Consider the following 15,366-nt stretch of genomic DNA (forward strand, 5'->3'; position numbering starts at 1 on the left):
ATTATATTTTAATGTGTATTATTAATAACTGATTTTAGTATATACCTAATAAAGTTATAATTATATATATCTAACTTTCATAATATATATTTATATATTTTAACTGATTTTACTATATACCTTATATAGTTATAATTAAATATATATAATTTTATAATTTATTTAACTCCCTTACAAGAAGAAAACAAATTCTCCCCTGCCCTATCGCCTTGTGTATAATAAGACCCTTTGACAATGCATCAAGATTCCAGGTTTTCCCGTATTACTCGAACCTTTATCTAAAATTGACACACAAGAATAGAAAACACAAATCAATATCAACATAATAAAGTATAATTAAGATAATCAAACTTTTCAAAATTAGTATTTGATTGATAATAGATCCATATCATAACGCAAGTGCACATATGCACGTATAAGAAATAATAGTACTTTTTCTTGAAAATTAGGACTACTTTTCTGTTGATGTTGCTAACCAACAACAAACTAAATTGCCAAATGATCTTCTGCTTGTATCAACTTTTCAAGTTGATACCTACATATACGTGTATTAACAAACCTAATAAAGTAGTACTATATTCTTAATAATAATTAATTATATAATTATCCAATCATGTCTACTTTATTGTTTGAATTTCATCATTAATAATATTAATTACTTCAAATTTCACTCACATATTAATTGATTCATAATATAATTCTTTTACTAAAATAACACAATAATTCCTTAAAGTTAATTTTATTTTTATGTAAATTTACTTTTATATTTAACCTCTATAAAATTCGTTGATGCCACAAATTAAAGAAACCATATATGTAAAGTGTATATTATAGTGACTATTATTAGAGTAGTTATGATGGTTATACATTTTTCACTACAAGAAAACAGCTCTATTGTCACGCTTTTAAAGCGTGGCGAAAAACTGAAAAAAGCGCGGCAATAATTTTGTCACGCTTTTTGAGTTACCGTCACGCTTTTAAAAGGGTCACATCTGCAAGCGTGGCGGTTAATCTATCGCCACATTTTTAGTGATCTACTGTCACGTTTTTTTTGCCACACTTTTTACAGATTGCCACGCTTAAAAACGTGGCTGTATGTGAGAGATATGGCCACACTTTGAAAGCGTGACCGTATGTGGGAAGTAGCTTATTTCATGGCAATTTTTAGTCCATCTAACGGCATGTTTCCTGGCACGGCCAGCAAAGTGGCTGCACAAAACACACGACATTTTGAAACACAAAAATATACAAGCTTGAAGCTTGGTTCTTTAACTTAAGATAAAACTAAACAATAACTGAAACAAGTGAAACTCACTTGAAGGCTAAATAATAAATAAAATAGATTGCAATTTGATTAAGCATAAATACAGCTTCTTAACATTAGATGACTAGAAATCTAGAACTGTTTCATGCTAAAATAATGAATAAATGGATTGCAACGAACAGAAAATTTCAACAAAATTCCAAATAATTAATATTGAGTGGAGCACAGGAGAAGGTAAAGGAATGGACAATTTCATCAAGGAACAGTGGTAACAAATATCATACATCTTCCAAAACAAAGATGTTGTCTGTGTAGTGCGTACCTTGCTACTGAACTTCTTCTCAAGCTCTCTAACAAGTCTAACATGAATCTTCTAGAAACCTTTCCTTAATCTGAAGGGAACATGGATAACAACAGCCTTTCAACCCCTAGACACATCAACTTGACTGCATATTAAAACCAGGGATACACATCAAATTTAACAACTTTCAAATATATATAGAGGATTGAAGAAAGAACCTTACAACGAAAAAACAAGGAATCGTATCCACCTCTGACCCCATTCTTACTCAGAAACTCGAACCTATCCTCCAATTGAAAACCACCATCACCATCGCCGCCACCTTCACCACCGCAATCATCATCCACGTCATCACAACGAGCAACAGGTGGAAAACCGTTGTAAACGCCTTCGTCGTCGTTCAAGACAATGTTCAATCCATCGTCGTTGTCACTATCACTCAAGGAGAGTTTGAGACAAAGAGAGCGCCGTCAGAGGGAACGCCGAAGGAGGGGTTGGAAGCGCGATGAAGCTTTAGCGTTAGGGTTAGAGGTACGATGAAGAGGCTCTGGGATTAGGTTTGGAGGCGCGATGAAGAGCCTCTGTGGTCAGGGTTGGAGGCGCGATGAAGAGGGTCTGTGTTTAAGGTTGGAGGCGCGATGAGGAGGCTCTGGTGGGAGCAGCAATGATGGGAGTGCCGAGAAGAGGGTTAGGGGTTTAAGGTGGGAGCAGCGATGGTGGGAGCGCCGATGGAGGCGTTGTGAGCGCTAGCAATGTTCTTCGTTCTTCAAGGGTTATTAGGGTTTAATCGTCAATGCAGGGGTTGTAAGCGGCAGAGGCATTGTGAGTGTGCTGGGGTTATTAGGGTTATTTGCTAAAGGTTGGGTTTCATGAGAGAGTCTCGAAGGTGTTTTGAAATACAAAAGCTTTTTTTCTCTAAAACTTTTTTGCCACGCTTTTAAAGCGTGCCAAAAGAGTAACAAGAATCGGCCACGCTTTAAAAATGCTATTGTAATAGAACCATGTTGCCACGCTTTCAAAACATCCTTGTTTCTCTCTATTGCCACGCTTTTGAAACGTGGCAAAAAAAGTGGCCGTATCTCTAATCAATTGCCACCCTCATGAAAGCATGGCCGTTGACCCTTTTCGACACGCTTTTGAAGCGTGGCAAAAAAACGTGGCCGAATCTTTAATCAATCACTATCCTCATAAAAGTGTGGCCATTAACCTTTTTTGACTACGCTTTTAAAGCGTGGCAAGAAAAAAGCTTAGTCACAAGCCTATTTTCTTGAAGTGTTTGCAACACTTACAAAAGTGTTACTAAAATTTAAATAACATCTTTTTAATATATAAATTTTTTAATTTAAAAAATAAAGATAAAAATATTCCAAAAATATAAAAAGTTATAAACCAATTTAAGTATGGTCGAAATTATATAACTACCGTGATCGCTATAATTACAATCATGATGAACTCCACTTATCTATAAATCACATCAACAAGAATAACTTTCTCAAAAAAACACGTAATTTTTTTTTTCCTTTCTTAGAGGGAACATCAAATTTGACTATGGAGGCATATATCATCCACGGAAATTAGTCATCATATATACACATACAGTTTCAGTTTTGAAACAAAAAAAATTGAAAACACGCCTTTGACAAGACATAAGTGCAAAGTTTAGAATTGTCAATGTCACATATATATATTACCAATAATCATCCAATTAAGTTATTAAATAATACATAAAACAAAATTGCTGTTTTAGGAATCAGCCTAAACAATTGCGGCTCAGCACTGTGCTGGCAAAACTTTGTAATCATGTGCCAACGAAATTTCCTGAAGTCATGAATGTTTTTGTCTTCTTTTAAAATATTCAAGAAAGTTATTTGTATATTGGTTTTAGTTTATTTAAAAAAATATAATATATTTTTTATCTTTTAAAAAAATATATTCTTAAGTTTTATTTTATTTTAATTTTGTCCCAAAAATTTTCGATTTGCATCAACTATATTACTGGTGTCAAATTTTTCAAAATATTTAGAATCAATTCAATAACAATTTCATAAGAACAACCTTCAAGTCCTTCAACACAAGCAAATCAAACATAATTTTCATACATTTTTATTAGATTGATCTTAAATTTTTTAAAAATTTAGCCATAGAAAATATATTTGATGCAAATAAAAAACTTTTAGAACGAAATTGAAAAAAAAAAATTTTAATATTTTTAAAATTTTTGCTAAATTTTAAGAATAAAAAATATACTTTATCTTAAAAAATGAGGATATTTTATAATTTATTGGTAAATGATTACATATTTTAGTTTTTTTTATTTTATGAATAACAATAATTGAATTTTTTTTTTTTAAATTAAAACTATTAATGGTGTTATTATTTGTATGAATAGAATTTACAATTAGTAAATAATACACATTTTTTTACATATATACAAATTCATTATTTATATAACTAAAATTCTTAGTTACTTATATTTTATTCTAAAAGTATGTTAACATATTTTGATTCGGTTATATTCAAAAACATATATTACAACGATGTAAGTGCATATATGATATATATGCCATATATATAGATCATTAGTATTTTATTGTTTAATTAAAGAAGCAAAATTATGTGTTAAGAAGAGTGTCAAACTGTCAATGTCACAGATATGAGATTAAGACAAAGGAAAAGTTAATATATGAATTTTCCCTTAGCATGCGTGTTAATAACTCATCCTCTTTATTTTTGTGTTTAATTAAGTTAAACATATATAAGACTTTTTTTTGTAACTTCATAAATATAACAAAGTAAATGAGATAATAAGATCAGAGTTCGCATTATTTATTTATTGAATAGTTTTCTCCCCACTTATTGAGTGGCAATCAACTTAATTAAAATAAGATTAAGATGGATGAGGCATGCATATATAGACATGATGGAAGCAAAAGGGTATCAAGAAGTGAGTTACAGGGAGCAAATTTAGTGGCGGATCACAGAGAGTTTATAATCGATGTTCTATTAGATAACTGTCATTAAAGAAATAATAAAGTATTTGAAACTTGAGGTTCTTAATAGTTAAAAGATCTATACATATCTTGATGATCAGCATATACCCCCATAATAATTAAGAATACTGTGAAGTTGAACTAAATTAATCTTATAATTATATATTAAGGATCAGATTTCGGATCGAGTTGTCTTTTTTGTCCTATCTCGTTATGTTCAGGTTAGGTCTTTTGTTCTCATCTGAACGTTTATATATTATTTTAAATTTTTTCTTAATATTTGATTTTAATTTTATTAATAACGTTAAATATGTTTCAATTATAATTCTAATATGGACAACATATATATGATATGAGCAAGGTTCTGAAAACTGAACACATCATTGAATTACTTTAGTCACTAATTTATTGGTTTATTAGTCTAATTAATCTAACTGTAATTTAAATAAAAAATTTATTCTATAATAAAATAATAAATAAATTATAAATAAATATCTTAAAATATCTTTTAAATTTAAAATTTTACATAAAATACCATCAACTAAATATAATTAATTATCAAAATATGCAAAAAATGCTCCAAATTAGTTGACAATTAACAAAATTACACTTTCATTAAATTTTATAAACCAAATGGCTAAATTTGTACAAATTCACAAATCAAAGAGTCAATTTTGTATTTCAAAAATAAAAAAAAAAAAAAACTTCACGAATCAAAAGATTAGATTTATGATTTTCATATGAAAAAAAAAACACCATATTTCACACACTGTTAAAAAACACTACTACGAACTGAATATTAAAATTAAAAGGGTCAACTATTTAACCTTCACTCTTCTATCTCTCTTCTATGAATTCAAACATAATATCATATCATTGTGATCGACAACTCATAGGAAGCGATGAAATAGATTAATATTCTGATAAAATGAACATTTTTGTGATAGATATCAATGCTATAATTTGGATGCTTTTCTTTGTCAAAATCCGACCATCAAGCACTGTTGTTAACCAAATCCAAGGCATTCAAATTTCTTCTTCTCACCTTCCTAGTTTCTATGATCATAAAATGGTATAAAAGTTGGAATACCACAAAAAAGAAAAAAGAAAAACCTTTACTAAGTTTCATACATCTGTCAATATTAATGAAGATACAATGACAACATAGGCCAGGAAAAAGAAAATGGCAATCTGTATTAAAAACTTGGGATTTTCCCTCATGTTTGGAGATGTCACCGATCTGAAACAAAAAAAGTTTGTATGAGAAAATCACTTAGAGAAAGATGAAAGGATTTCACCCTCTCAGTCAAGTAAAATGTTTACCTAGCAATTCGCTGAGAAAGTTTATGAAACGGTAAGCTTTGTATGAACACAATGCCTGGTCCTGTGAGAAGAGCTATCACGGCATTATCACCCTGCAATTTTGAAGAAAAATCAAATGTAACAAACTATAGATAAAAATATAAGATATGGCATGCAGAAGGGGTATTATGGTGGCTTACATAATTAAATTAATTGCAGCAAGAACAAAAGGTGGTTGCATGTTTATGAAAACACCCATAACCACTCATCCTTTTGATTTTTCTTAACTTCTTGTTTTATTATTTTTTATATCACTTTCAAGCATTGTAAATATTTCCCAAAACATAATCAACTGTCAATTACCTGGGATCTCCATGGATTAGTAAATAGTAATGTAAGACATAACTCCCAATATCTCTCTTAAATCAAACCATACGATACTTTGAATAATAATCCAAACAACAATAGTTAAAAACTTCTAGAAGCTCACTACGCGCAGAGACAAGATAGGTCTAACATGTAAAATATCAAACAGTATTTATCTATAATTTTTTGCTATACCAACCATGCAAGGTTAATGCAAAAAATGGTAACGGTATATTGTGGGAATATTAAGAAAATAATAATAAAATAAAAATAAAAATCGGTAGTAGAAGTTACTTACTCCAAACATTGTCCTTCTTGGAGGACCATTATATTTTATTTGGACATTGACCGTACTTGTCACAGCAACAATGCATGAAACATCAACTGCTAGAACTTCACCGCTCTCAAGATTTTTCTGTACAACTAACAATAAACAAAACCCACGGATAACCAAGATAAGCAATAAAGTAATATTATAGTAATTAGTCAAAATATAAAAAATACTATTAGCATAGACCTTATTCAAGAATGACATTTAAAAGTTGGAAGATAAATTGGAAAGGGAAGAAAAGTTGCAATTGATTTTATTTCTTCCATAAGTAGCATTTTATGCATTGTAACAGACTAACAGGAAAGAGAATTGTACCAGATCCACCAGCAAGTATGAATGCAAGCCCTTGACCTGATATCTTCTGCCTCAAAAATCCCTATAACAATACAATTGTTGTCTTAGATAAATAATATGGCAATATGTATGACAAGAGGACTTGTCTGATTTCCTTTACTATCGGAAACCTCTAAATTTGAATTGCTATAATAAAAACAAGCATGACAGCATAGATTAGTTACACTGATGCATAGTATAGTATGTTTAACCCAAATCAATCCTCCATCACAACCTCTTGCATCTAAACAAACCCATTTGGAAGTCCAAAGCCCCATCTAATGTAAAATATTTTATATGGACAGCTGTGGTTAACAGGATTAATACCAATTACATGTTGCAGATTCAAAGGCTATCTACCCTAATGTATGTTATGTGCGGGCATAATAAAAAATCAAATTCAAATCTGTATTTATGTTAACAAGAAAATAAAAATTAGGAAACATCCCAGCTACCTCAGCACCAGCAATAATATTTCGTCCCCTCTGATCAATTGTGTTGTTGACTTTCACATCATTGACAGAGCAAAGAAATGCATCTGGCTACAGAAATTGAAAATTTGGTTATGTCATATTTTGGTCCTGGTATTGGAAAGAAAAATCAACAGGAGTAAGCCCAACAAAATCAAAGTTTAGTTTTTAAAATCACTCTAAGAAATTCAAACATACAGATGAAACAACGGCAAACAAATTAATACCTGACACAAAATCTCCCCGTTAAAGCTTGCTAAATCAATCTGTATTTGCATGAGTAAGAAACATATAGAGAGAGATCTTTCAGTCAAATGCATCCAAGCATATGTTTCAGGTGATGAATTTGGAGACTTCAAGCAAAGGAGTAACAAAATGTAATCTGAAACAAATTAGAGATGCATATAACCACAAACCGGAAGAATTCTTGCAAAATAAGGTGCAGCAATTCCAACAAATCCATCACTTTGTCCAGAATTTCGAAGAACGATGCTACTTATGTTTTTGCCAAATAGCCACTGCCATATGCCTACTTCATTTTCTGGAAGATAGGAATTTTCCATTTCAATGGACCCTGACATAAAGCACATGGAACCTACAATAGCAGTAGAATAAAAGTCCACTTAAATTTTCAGAGGGGAAATCAACAGACTCTAACTATAAATTATATATGCTATAAATTATATATGCACATAGGCACAATCCATGTTAACATTTAAAGAAACTTAAAGCGAAATCAGAAATCAGGTTCAGTTTTACTTATATTTCAAAATCCCTCCCCCCCCCCCCCTCTTTTTCCCTTCTCCAAATAAAAAAATTAACTAGAAAAAATTAAAAAAAAAAACACAAATGTACGGGCACACGAACCAACAAATCACAAAGAAAAGAATTTCAGTATTTAATTATGCATTTATATTAAGAAAATAAATAAAACAAAATGTTAAGACCAAAAAATACATTAAAATTTGAAAATTTGTCATCTTATCCAATTTGATGTTCAAGAGTCATGCCCAATATAAACCATGTTAAACAAATAAACATCAATATACATTACACTACAACAGAATTAAGCCTACATAGCAAATATGCAATATTAGTTATAGTACATGGATATCATTTAAAATATCATATATGCATTGACAAACACGCAAAAATTTTCATCCTAAGTCTACAGAGAAAAAGCAATTAGGAAAAATAAAATAAATCTTGAGTCACAAATAGAAGTCCCTAAACGACTTACCAGGCTTTGCAATAATTTTTTCTTGGGGCTTCAACATTATCTGTATTGCAACAACAAAGTCAAAGTTAATTTTATGAATACCATTAAAAGAAATATGGGGGAGAAAACCTGACTTTAATTTTTACACCAAGGAGGGTGGTTCATATACCTGGACCACCTGAGCTTCACCCCCTAAAATCTGAAAAGGTGTGATTGCATCTTGCGGACTCTAAACCACAATGAAGAAAAATTTATGATCAGACTGAAGGATATTTCATAGGATAATACAAACAATATAATGTTGAACATGTCTTTTCCTTTCTTTTTTAGAAGAAGAAAGAAAGAGAGTATTATCCCATAATAAGTTGAAGGGCATCAAGATACACTACAAAATCAGCAAAACTAAAATTTTGTTGGAGTCTGATCTTGAGCAGTAATATGAATAAAAGATAAAAAATAATAAGATATGTTTCCTTTTTCTAAACATCATGTTAGGATTAATAGTCAGTTCAGCCCTTCCTATTTACTGCACATGTCGTACTACTCCAATTTCACAAAATACAAACCTGGTGTGGAATAATTAATGCAGCAAACATATGAACTTAAGCTTTCCTAGATAAAATACAACTATATATATTTTTATTGTCAATGGTAAGAACATGCAAGTACCTGATAAACATAGGGCTGAAAAGGTGTTGAGAAAAATGGTGCTGCCATTGCTGAGACACAGGGATTACTTTGATGTTACTAGAGAAATAAAGGGCCTATTTGAATTAAAATCCAGTAAGATATCAATAGGGTTTTAACCAAAGAATGTTAACTCTATTATGCAATAATTTCTCACCTTAGGGAATTCAATTGAAATATGGTATACATAATTTTCAAATAGCATTTTAAATTTATGGAAAGCACTTTGAACATTATCATTACAACAATAACCTTCACTAACATATTCAACAATTAACATTAGTTTCGCAAGTGAAAATATGGTGCAACAATGGATACAAAATTTAGATTAATCAAGTGATAGTTCAATTTTACTATTACAATTTCACAGCTGTCACATTGTCTTAAATTTCTAAATGTAAACTAGATAGGTAATCCTATGCTAGACAGTGTCTTTCTCTATTAACAAAATTTCAGACACAAAATTGCCAAAATCAAGTTTCAGAATCAAACACAACTCACAAACAATATATTGTCAAGCATATCCAACTAACAGTTATCAACTATCTACTTGTCCTTATCATTGCCGATTCATCAGAAGATAGTGTACAACAAAGACTCAATTCATTCTTTACCTCACAAGACTAATACAAAAACAAAAGCCACTCTAATTGTTCTGCATATACCTCCAAGGAGAAATCTCTGCACATTATTTCTAAAGCTATCCGCAACAGATTAAACTACCACCAAGAGGAGTGAGTGATATAAAGTAAATTACAGCTTCAATTGCACAACATTAAGATGGGAACTAGGGAAATTAGATTGATTGACAAAAGACGGCAGATACTAATAAATCATTGAAAATCATTAAACTAAACAATGACAAATGGATAACCGTTCAGCTTTACAACAACTTGCAATTTGGGAACATTCTGAGCGTACAATCTCTATAAACAATAAAAAAAGCCCTAGATCACACACAATAAACACACTTTTCTAAACCTGATCAGCTCATCTCATTTTTTTCTTCTCTTATCACTCATGATCAGAAGCCTAGTCTAAGTGTCTAACCCCAATTTTGTAACCTAAGCCTGATAATGTTGAAATTAGATTCAGATTGTTAACAAATTACGAGATCCAAATAGACTTGAAAAAAAGAAGTGATTAATGAATAAGAATTTGGGGAGGAGACAAATCCATACTAGCAACAATGGAGGAAGGAGAGAGACAAAGAGACTTTTTTAGGGTTTTTGAATGAGTAAGGCTTGAGCTTTGTTCGAACTCGCATTTCAAAATTTTGGCAACTGATAACAAATACTAATATCTTAAATTCCTAACAGACTCCACAATCACAATTTATACGATGAAAACTATACACATATATACCTGATTCAGCTTCTCAAAAATTGATTGAGCAATCAGGCGCCAATTCTGCTTCCGTGAAATCGGAGGCGAAATTAGAGAGAGAACGGTGGTGAGAATTACATAAAAAAAGACAAAAATTGGACTCACCGAGATTGATGAATGATGAGAAAATTAGAATGAGGTCACAGAAGAAAAGTGTTTAGAAGCAAATCAGTCAATAAGGCTGCTTTCGCTTATTAGAGGAGGGCAAAGGCAAAACACCAAGGTTCTGAGAACCGGACCGGTCATCAAACCGTTCTAGTCACTGGTTCATCGGTTTACTGGTCCAACCAGTGGTTCAACCGAAAAAACCGTTTTAGAATAGAATAATAAATTATAAATATGCAAGTATTAAGTTGAGGGTATAGGGTAGTATGAAATTTTTCTAATGAAATACAATTCCTCATCAGTACACAAAATGTTAAAAGAAATATCTGACAAGAATAGGAAGAATATCAAATGAATTATCATAAATCCAACTAAAAAATAAACATAGTACTTGGATAAATAAATTTGATAACATTATTAATAACAAAGTTGGTAGTGGACTAGTGCTAGAAAGGCTTTCACCAAATGAAGGTGCATACAAGCTTTAAGAGACAATAGACTTGGGTTTGTGCAGCAGCATTTTGGATGAGTTGCTTTGAAGACCATTTGGTGAAACTAAACTTTGAATAGGTACAATACAAGCTTCACCAAATGCTCATAACACACAAAGACAGTTTCTCAAGATACATAATAAGTGCTCATCCTCTGAAAATAATCATTTGAATTGGTATAAGGCAGGAAAAAATGACCATAAGTCTCTTTACCCAAGTCAAAATAAACAACCATATCTGAACTCAACAATCAGCATTCAGCACCAAACATTACAAAACATTAACCAATAATCACACTAAACCTGCAACCAGCAATTACAAATCAGCAACAAACATTAGTACATTACAAAACATTCCAACAGTGATGACACTAAACCTGCATAGTAAATAATCTCAAAGACAATGATTACCAATATCCAGCAAATAAACAATAAATACACAACAATTTAGCAAATAAACAAGAACATGATTACAATGCACTCTTTCTGTAAAGTACAACCACAATATGAATAGGTTGTTTAAGGAAATTAAAAAACCAAAAAACAACAGCAACCCAACAATTTAGCAAATTATCAACTTAACAAGTTCAAGAACAGAAAATCACAACAAAAACAAAAAAAAATTAAAAGTAACAGAAGAACACAAGAACAATTATTAGCAAATTAACAAGTTCACAATAACAATTAAAATCTACCAGAAGAACACTAATGCAAGTGGAATCATCATGCTAATATGTTTTCTGCAAAGATGTTATTTGTGCAGCTAAAATTTCTTAATTACTATGATCCAATTATTCTAATTTCACATGCAATCAACTTACTAAGTTTCTAAAAGCTAGAAATTATAAAACCAACCAGAAATATGGTTAAAGCATTTCATCAAACATGTTGAGTGCGGTAAAATTAAAACCAAATAAGAGAATTCAAAGCTTAATTTCAATGTGACAGAGAAGAGAACATAACTATTGTAACTTTATTCAGTCTATGAAAAAATCCAAACCACTTCCAAATAATCAAATAATTACTTATTGTAATAGAAATCAGAAGATGCAGAGTTTGATGAAACTTATTGGTGTTGTGTGAGTGTATTGTCTGGTGGCGGGTTTAGGGAACTCACGGCGACAAAAGAGAGCAGTTCGACGGCTGGGTGGAGCGCGCGGGTTGGTCGCAGAGTTTGAAGCGGAGCAACGTGGCTTCCAGACGAACGCGAACTCGAACGGTGAACAGCGAGTGAACGCGAACGGTGAACGCCGAGCGAACGTGAACGGCGAAGAACGCGAACGAAGACGACAGCTGAACGAAGACGTTAACGTGAACGGCAAACAAACGACGACGGAAGGACGGCTGAGCAGACAAAGACGACGAACGCCGAGCTCGAGGAAGCAGCCGCAATCGGTGACAGCGAACAGGGGTTGAAGACTTGGAGCACGAGGGAAGATAGATGACGGATGGCGAACTTTGAGTGTGACGGACGGCGGCAGTATTCCACTCCTTGCGGCGGTGGTGTAGGCTTACAGTGCTAGGGTTTGTGTGATTTCTTTCTAAATGAAAGAAAGAAAGGGAGAAGGGAGAAAGAAACGAAGGATCCCTTTTTTGTGTAAACCGGCCGGGCTCCGGTTCGGTCCGACCGACCGGTTCTCGTCCGGTTCAATGGTTTTTATCGGTTTTTTATTACCGGTTTTACAATCCTGACCGGATCGTTAATATTATCGGTTCGCGGTTAAATCGGTCCGACTGACCGGTCCGGTTCAATTTGAGAATAAGACATAAAAAATAAAGGGATTTGGATCTTTTAAAGTTTGAATTTCATTTTAAAGAGTAAAATATAATTTTCTATCATTGAATAGTTTCTCTTTCATATTTATTTTTTGTCCCACCTATGAAATCAATGGTGAGAGATCACACTTTACTCTCCAAAGTGAAATTCAAACTTTAGAGGATCCAAATCCAAAATAAGGACATAAAATTTTATATTTTTGTATTTTATTTGGTGATAAATTAGAATAAATTATAAAAATTTAATTTTTTATTTAAAAAATTTGAAACAAAAAATATAATAATAAAAAATATAATTATGAAAAAATAACAAAAATAATGAAAGAAAAAATAAAAAATAAGTTATGTTTTTTGTTAGTATTTCTATGTTTTTTTTATCTTGATAGATACAAAATACACTAATTCAGTGTTTCTAGACACATTATTTTTGTCCATGTCTCTTCTGTCAAATACGATTGTATATCTTTGTGTCTCATGTCTTCGTAAACAAATGCAGCCTAACATAAAAATTCAGTGGTTCGGACCATTCAGACCGAACCGATTATCAACTCGACCAAATTACCAAATCACTAGATTATTATTGGTTCAACCATTAGATCACTTATTAAACTGATCTTATTTATTAAAAATATAAAATAGTCGATCATCAAATATTAAACTTATATTAGTAGAAAATAAATATTTTTACTAATATTTTTAACAATAATAAATTTAATTTCTAAAATTAACTATTAGAAAATTCTAATTAGCATTAAGCCTATATTAATACAATCATATAATAGTAACAATAAGAGTAACGATCAAGTATTAAATTTGAATAATGCTACACATCTAAGTTTTTTTGTTAATCAAGTTTAACTAAGTTGGTCTAACATAACAAAAATCAGTTATAACTATTATTATTCCAAGTCTTATTATTTAACTTAGTTGAACTTGATTCATAAAAAAAAAAAGAGAAAATTTCACTCCTCTCTCCTACGAGATGCTAAAATGACACTCTCCTCCCCTCTATTTTATAAATGTACATCCTCCTCTCTTCTAACTTTTAAAAAACCTCCTCTTTAATCATTAATCCATTTTAAATTTTTTGTGTTAACTAATATTAACTTTATCCATTTTTTAAGAAAAAATAAATTATTTTTAAAAAAATACCTATTAGTAAAAATTTTATGTTAAAATAATATATATAGATATCGAAAAATTAATAGTAAAATATAAAAAAAATTGTTAATGAAAATTTTAGTAAAATCATAATTTAATAATTAAAATATTGTTGAAGGGTATTTTAGAAAAAAATAATATAATTATTAAATTTTTTTAAAAATACAATTTAATCAATAAAAGAATAATTTATTAAAGGATATTTTGGTAAGCAAAATTTAATAATAAAAAATAAAATTTTTGTTAATGGGTATTTTTTTAAAATAATTTTTTTTTCTTAAAAAATGGATAAAGTTAACGTTAGTTAACACACAAAATTTAAAATGGATTAAAGAGGAGGTTGTTTAAAAGTTAGAAGGGAGGAGAATGTACATTTATAAAATAGAGGGAAGAGAAGTGTCATTTTAACATCTCGTAGAAAAAGATAGTGAAATTTTTTCTAAAAAAACTTTGATGTATAGTATTATTCATTAAATTTACATTAAAACGGTAATAATCAAATATTAATACAGTTACAATCAAATATTAAATCTACATTAAAAGAGCAACCATCAAGTATTAAACCAACAACAATAAAGTGATTCCAAATATGACAATTCTATATCAGAAAAGCTCTGCATACAAGCGCTAACGACTTGTATGCTTTACAAGTTACTTAACACTCTAAAACCTAAAACGCGCTCCAATGGCTACGTCGTATACACGCGCTATATATAACTACCAAATTTAAAAGATTTGTTTCCTTCTTCGTTTTCCTTATTTACAGATTTGCTCGTTCTTCTTCTCGCGAAACTTTTTCTGGTTTCTTCGATCGTTCTTTTCCCCTCCTTTCTCACTCGTTTCTTCTTCGTCATTTACGTTAGTTCCTCTCTCTATAACTCCAGCTTCGTTTTCTATTTGATTTTTTGTTTTTTTAAATCAAAGTTTGAACTCGTTTTGAAGATAATGGATGATTCAACCTCAGATTGTCAGCTGAATCCAGGCGAAGTGGACTATGAATTTGAATCTAACGAAGTTCCTGAGGTTTGATTTACATAGGATTACTATGAATTTTGTTGCAGTAATTTGTATAGCATTGTGTAGGTCAATAATTCGTGAATATTGACTGTCAAAATAATGCATGAAGATAAATCTGTGGATTGAATGTAATGTATTAGTTTTGATTAATTATCTGGAATTTATAGC

General features: G+C 30.9%; 1 protein-coding gene across 4 annotated transcripts; it reads right to left on the reverse strand.

The window, feature by feature from the left end:
- Window positions 1-5,400: 5,400 nt before the first annotated feature.
- Window positions 5,401-12,790, reverse strand: LOC130961557 (uncharacterized). Of its 4 annotated transcripts, none has more exons than XM_057887502.1 (11): window positions 12,362-12,790; window positions 9,246-9,295; window positions 8,746-8,805; window positions 8,598-8,637; window positions 7,774-7,952; window positions 7,585-7,623; window positions 7,343-7,429; window positions 6,870-6,930; window positions 6,522-6,646; window positions 5,879-5,970; window positions 5,401-5,795 (listed from the first exon to the last, which is right to left on the reverse strand). In XM_057887502.1, the coding sequence occupies exons 2-11, from the start codon at window positions 9,291-9,293 to the stop codon at window positions 5,681-5,683; spliced, it is 846 nt and encodes a 281-aa protein (XP_057743485.1). In that variant the 5' UTR covers window positions 9,294-9,295; window positions 12,362-12,790; the 3' UTR covers window positions 5,401-5,680. The 4 variants fall into 4 exon arrangements, with proteins under 4 accessions (XP_057743485.1, XP_057743484.1, XP_057743483.1 ...); XM_057887501.1 differs by having other exon boundaries at window positions 9,246-9,323; XM_057887500.1 differs by lacking the exon at window positions 12,362-12,790 and adding an exon at window positions 10,629-10,645 and having other exon boundaries at window positions 5,402-5,795; window positions 9,246-9,340.
- Window positions 12,791-15,366: the final 2,576 nt, after the last annotated feature.

This window comes from Arachis stenosperma, chromosome 2 (assembly GCF_014773155.1).
Source record: "Arachis stenosperma cultivar V10309 chromosome 2, arast.V10309.gnm1.PFL2, whole genome shotgun sequence".
In the NCBI taxonomy this organism is placed as follows: domain Eukaryota; kingdom Viridiplantae; phylum Streptophyta; class Magnoliopsida; order Fabales; family Fabaceae; genus Arachis; species Arachis stenosperma.

Excerpts from the sequence above, each read along its gene's own strand:
- LOC130961557 (XM_057887502.1), bottom strand. The coding sequence starts at position 9,293 with ATGGCAGCACCATTTTTCTCAACACCTTTTCAGCCCTATGTTTATCAG. Across the intron at positions 7,953-8,597 it reads AAAAATTATTGCAAAGCCTG|GTTCCATGTGCTTTATGTCA; the intron begins GTAAGTCGTTTA and ends CTGCTATTGTAG. Across the intron at positions 5,796-5,878 it reads CTTTCTCAGCGAATTGCTAG|ATCGGTGACATCTCCAAACA; the intron begins GTAAACATTTTA and ends TTTTTGTTTCAG.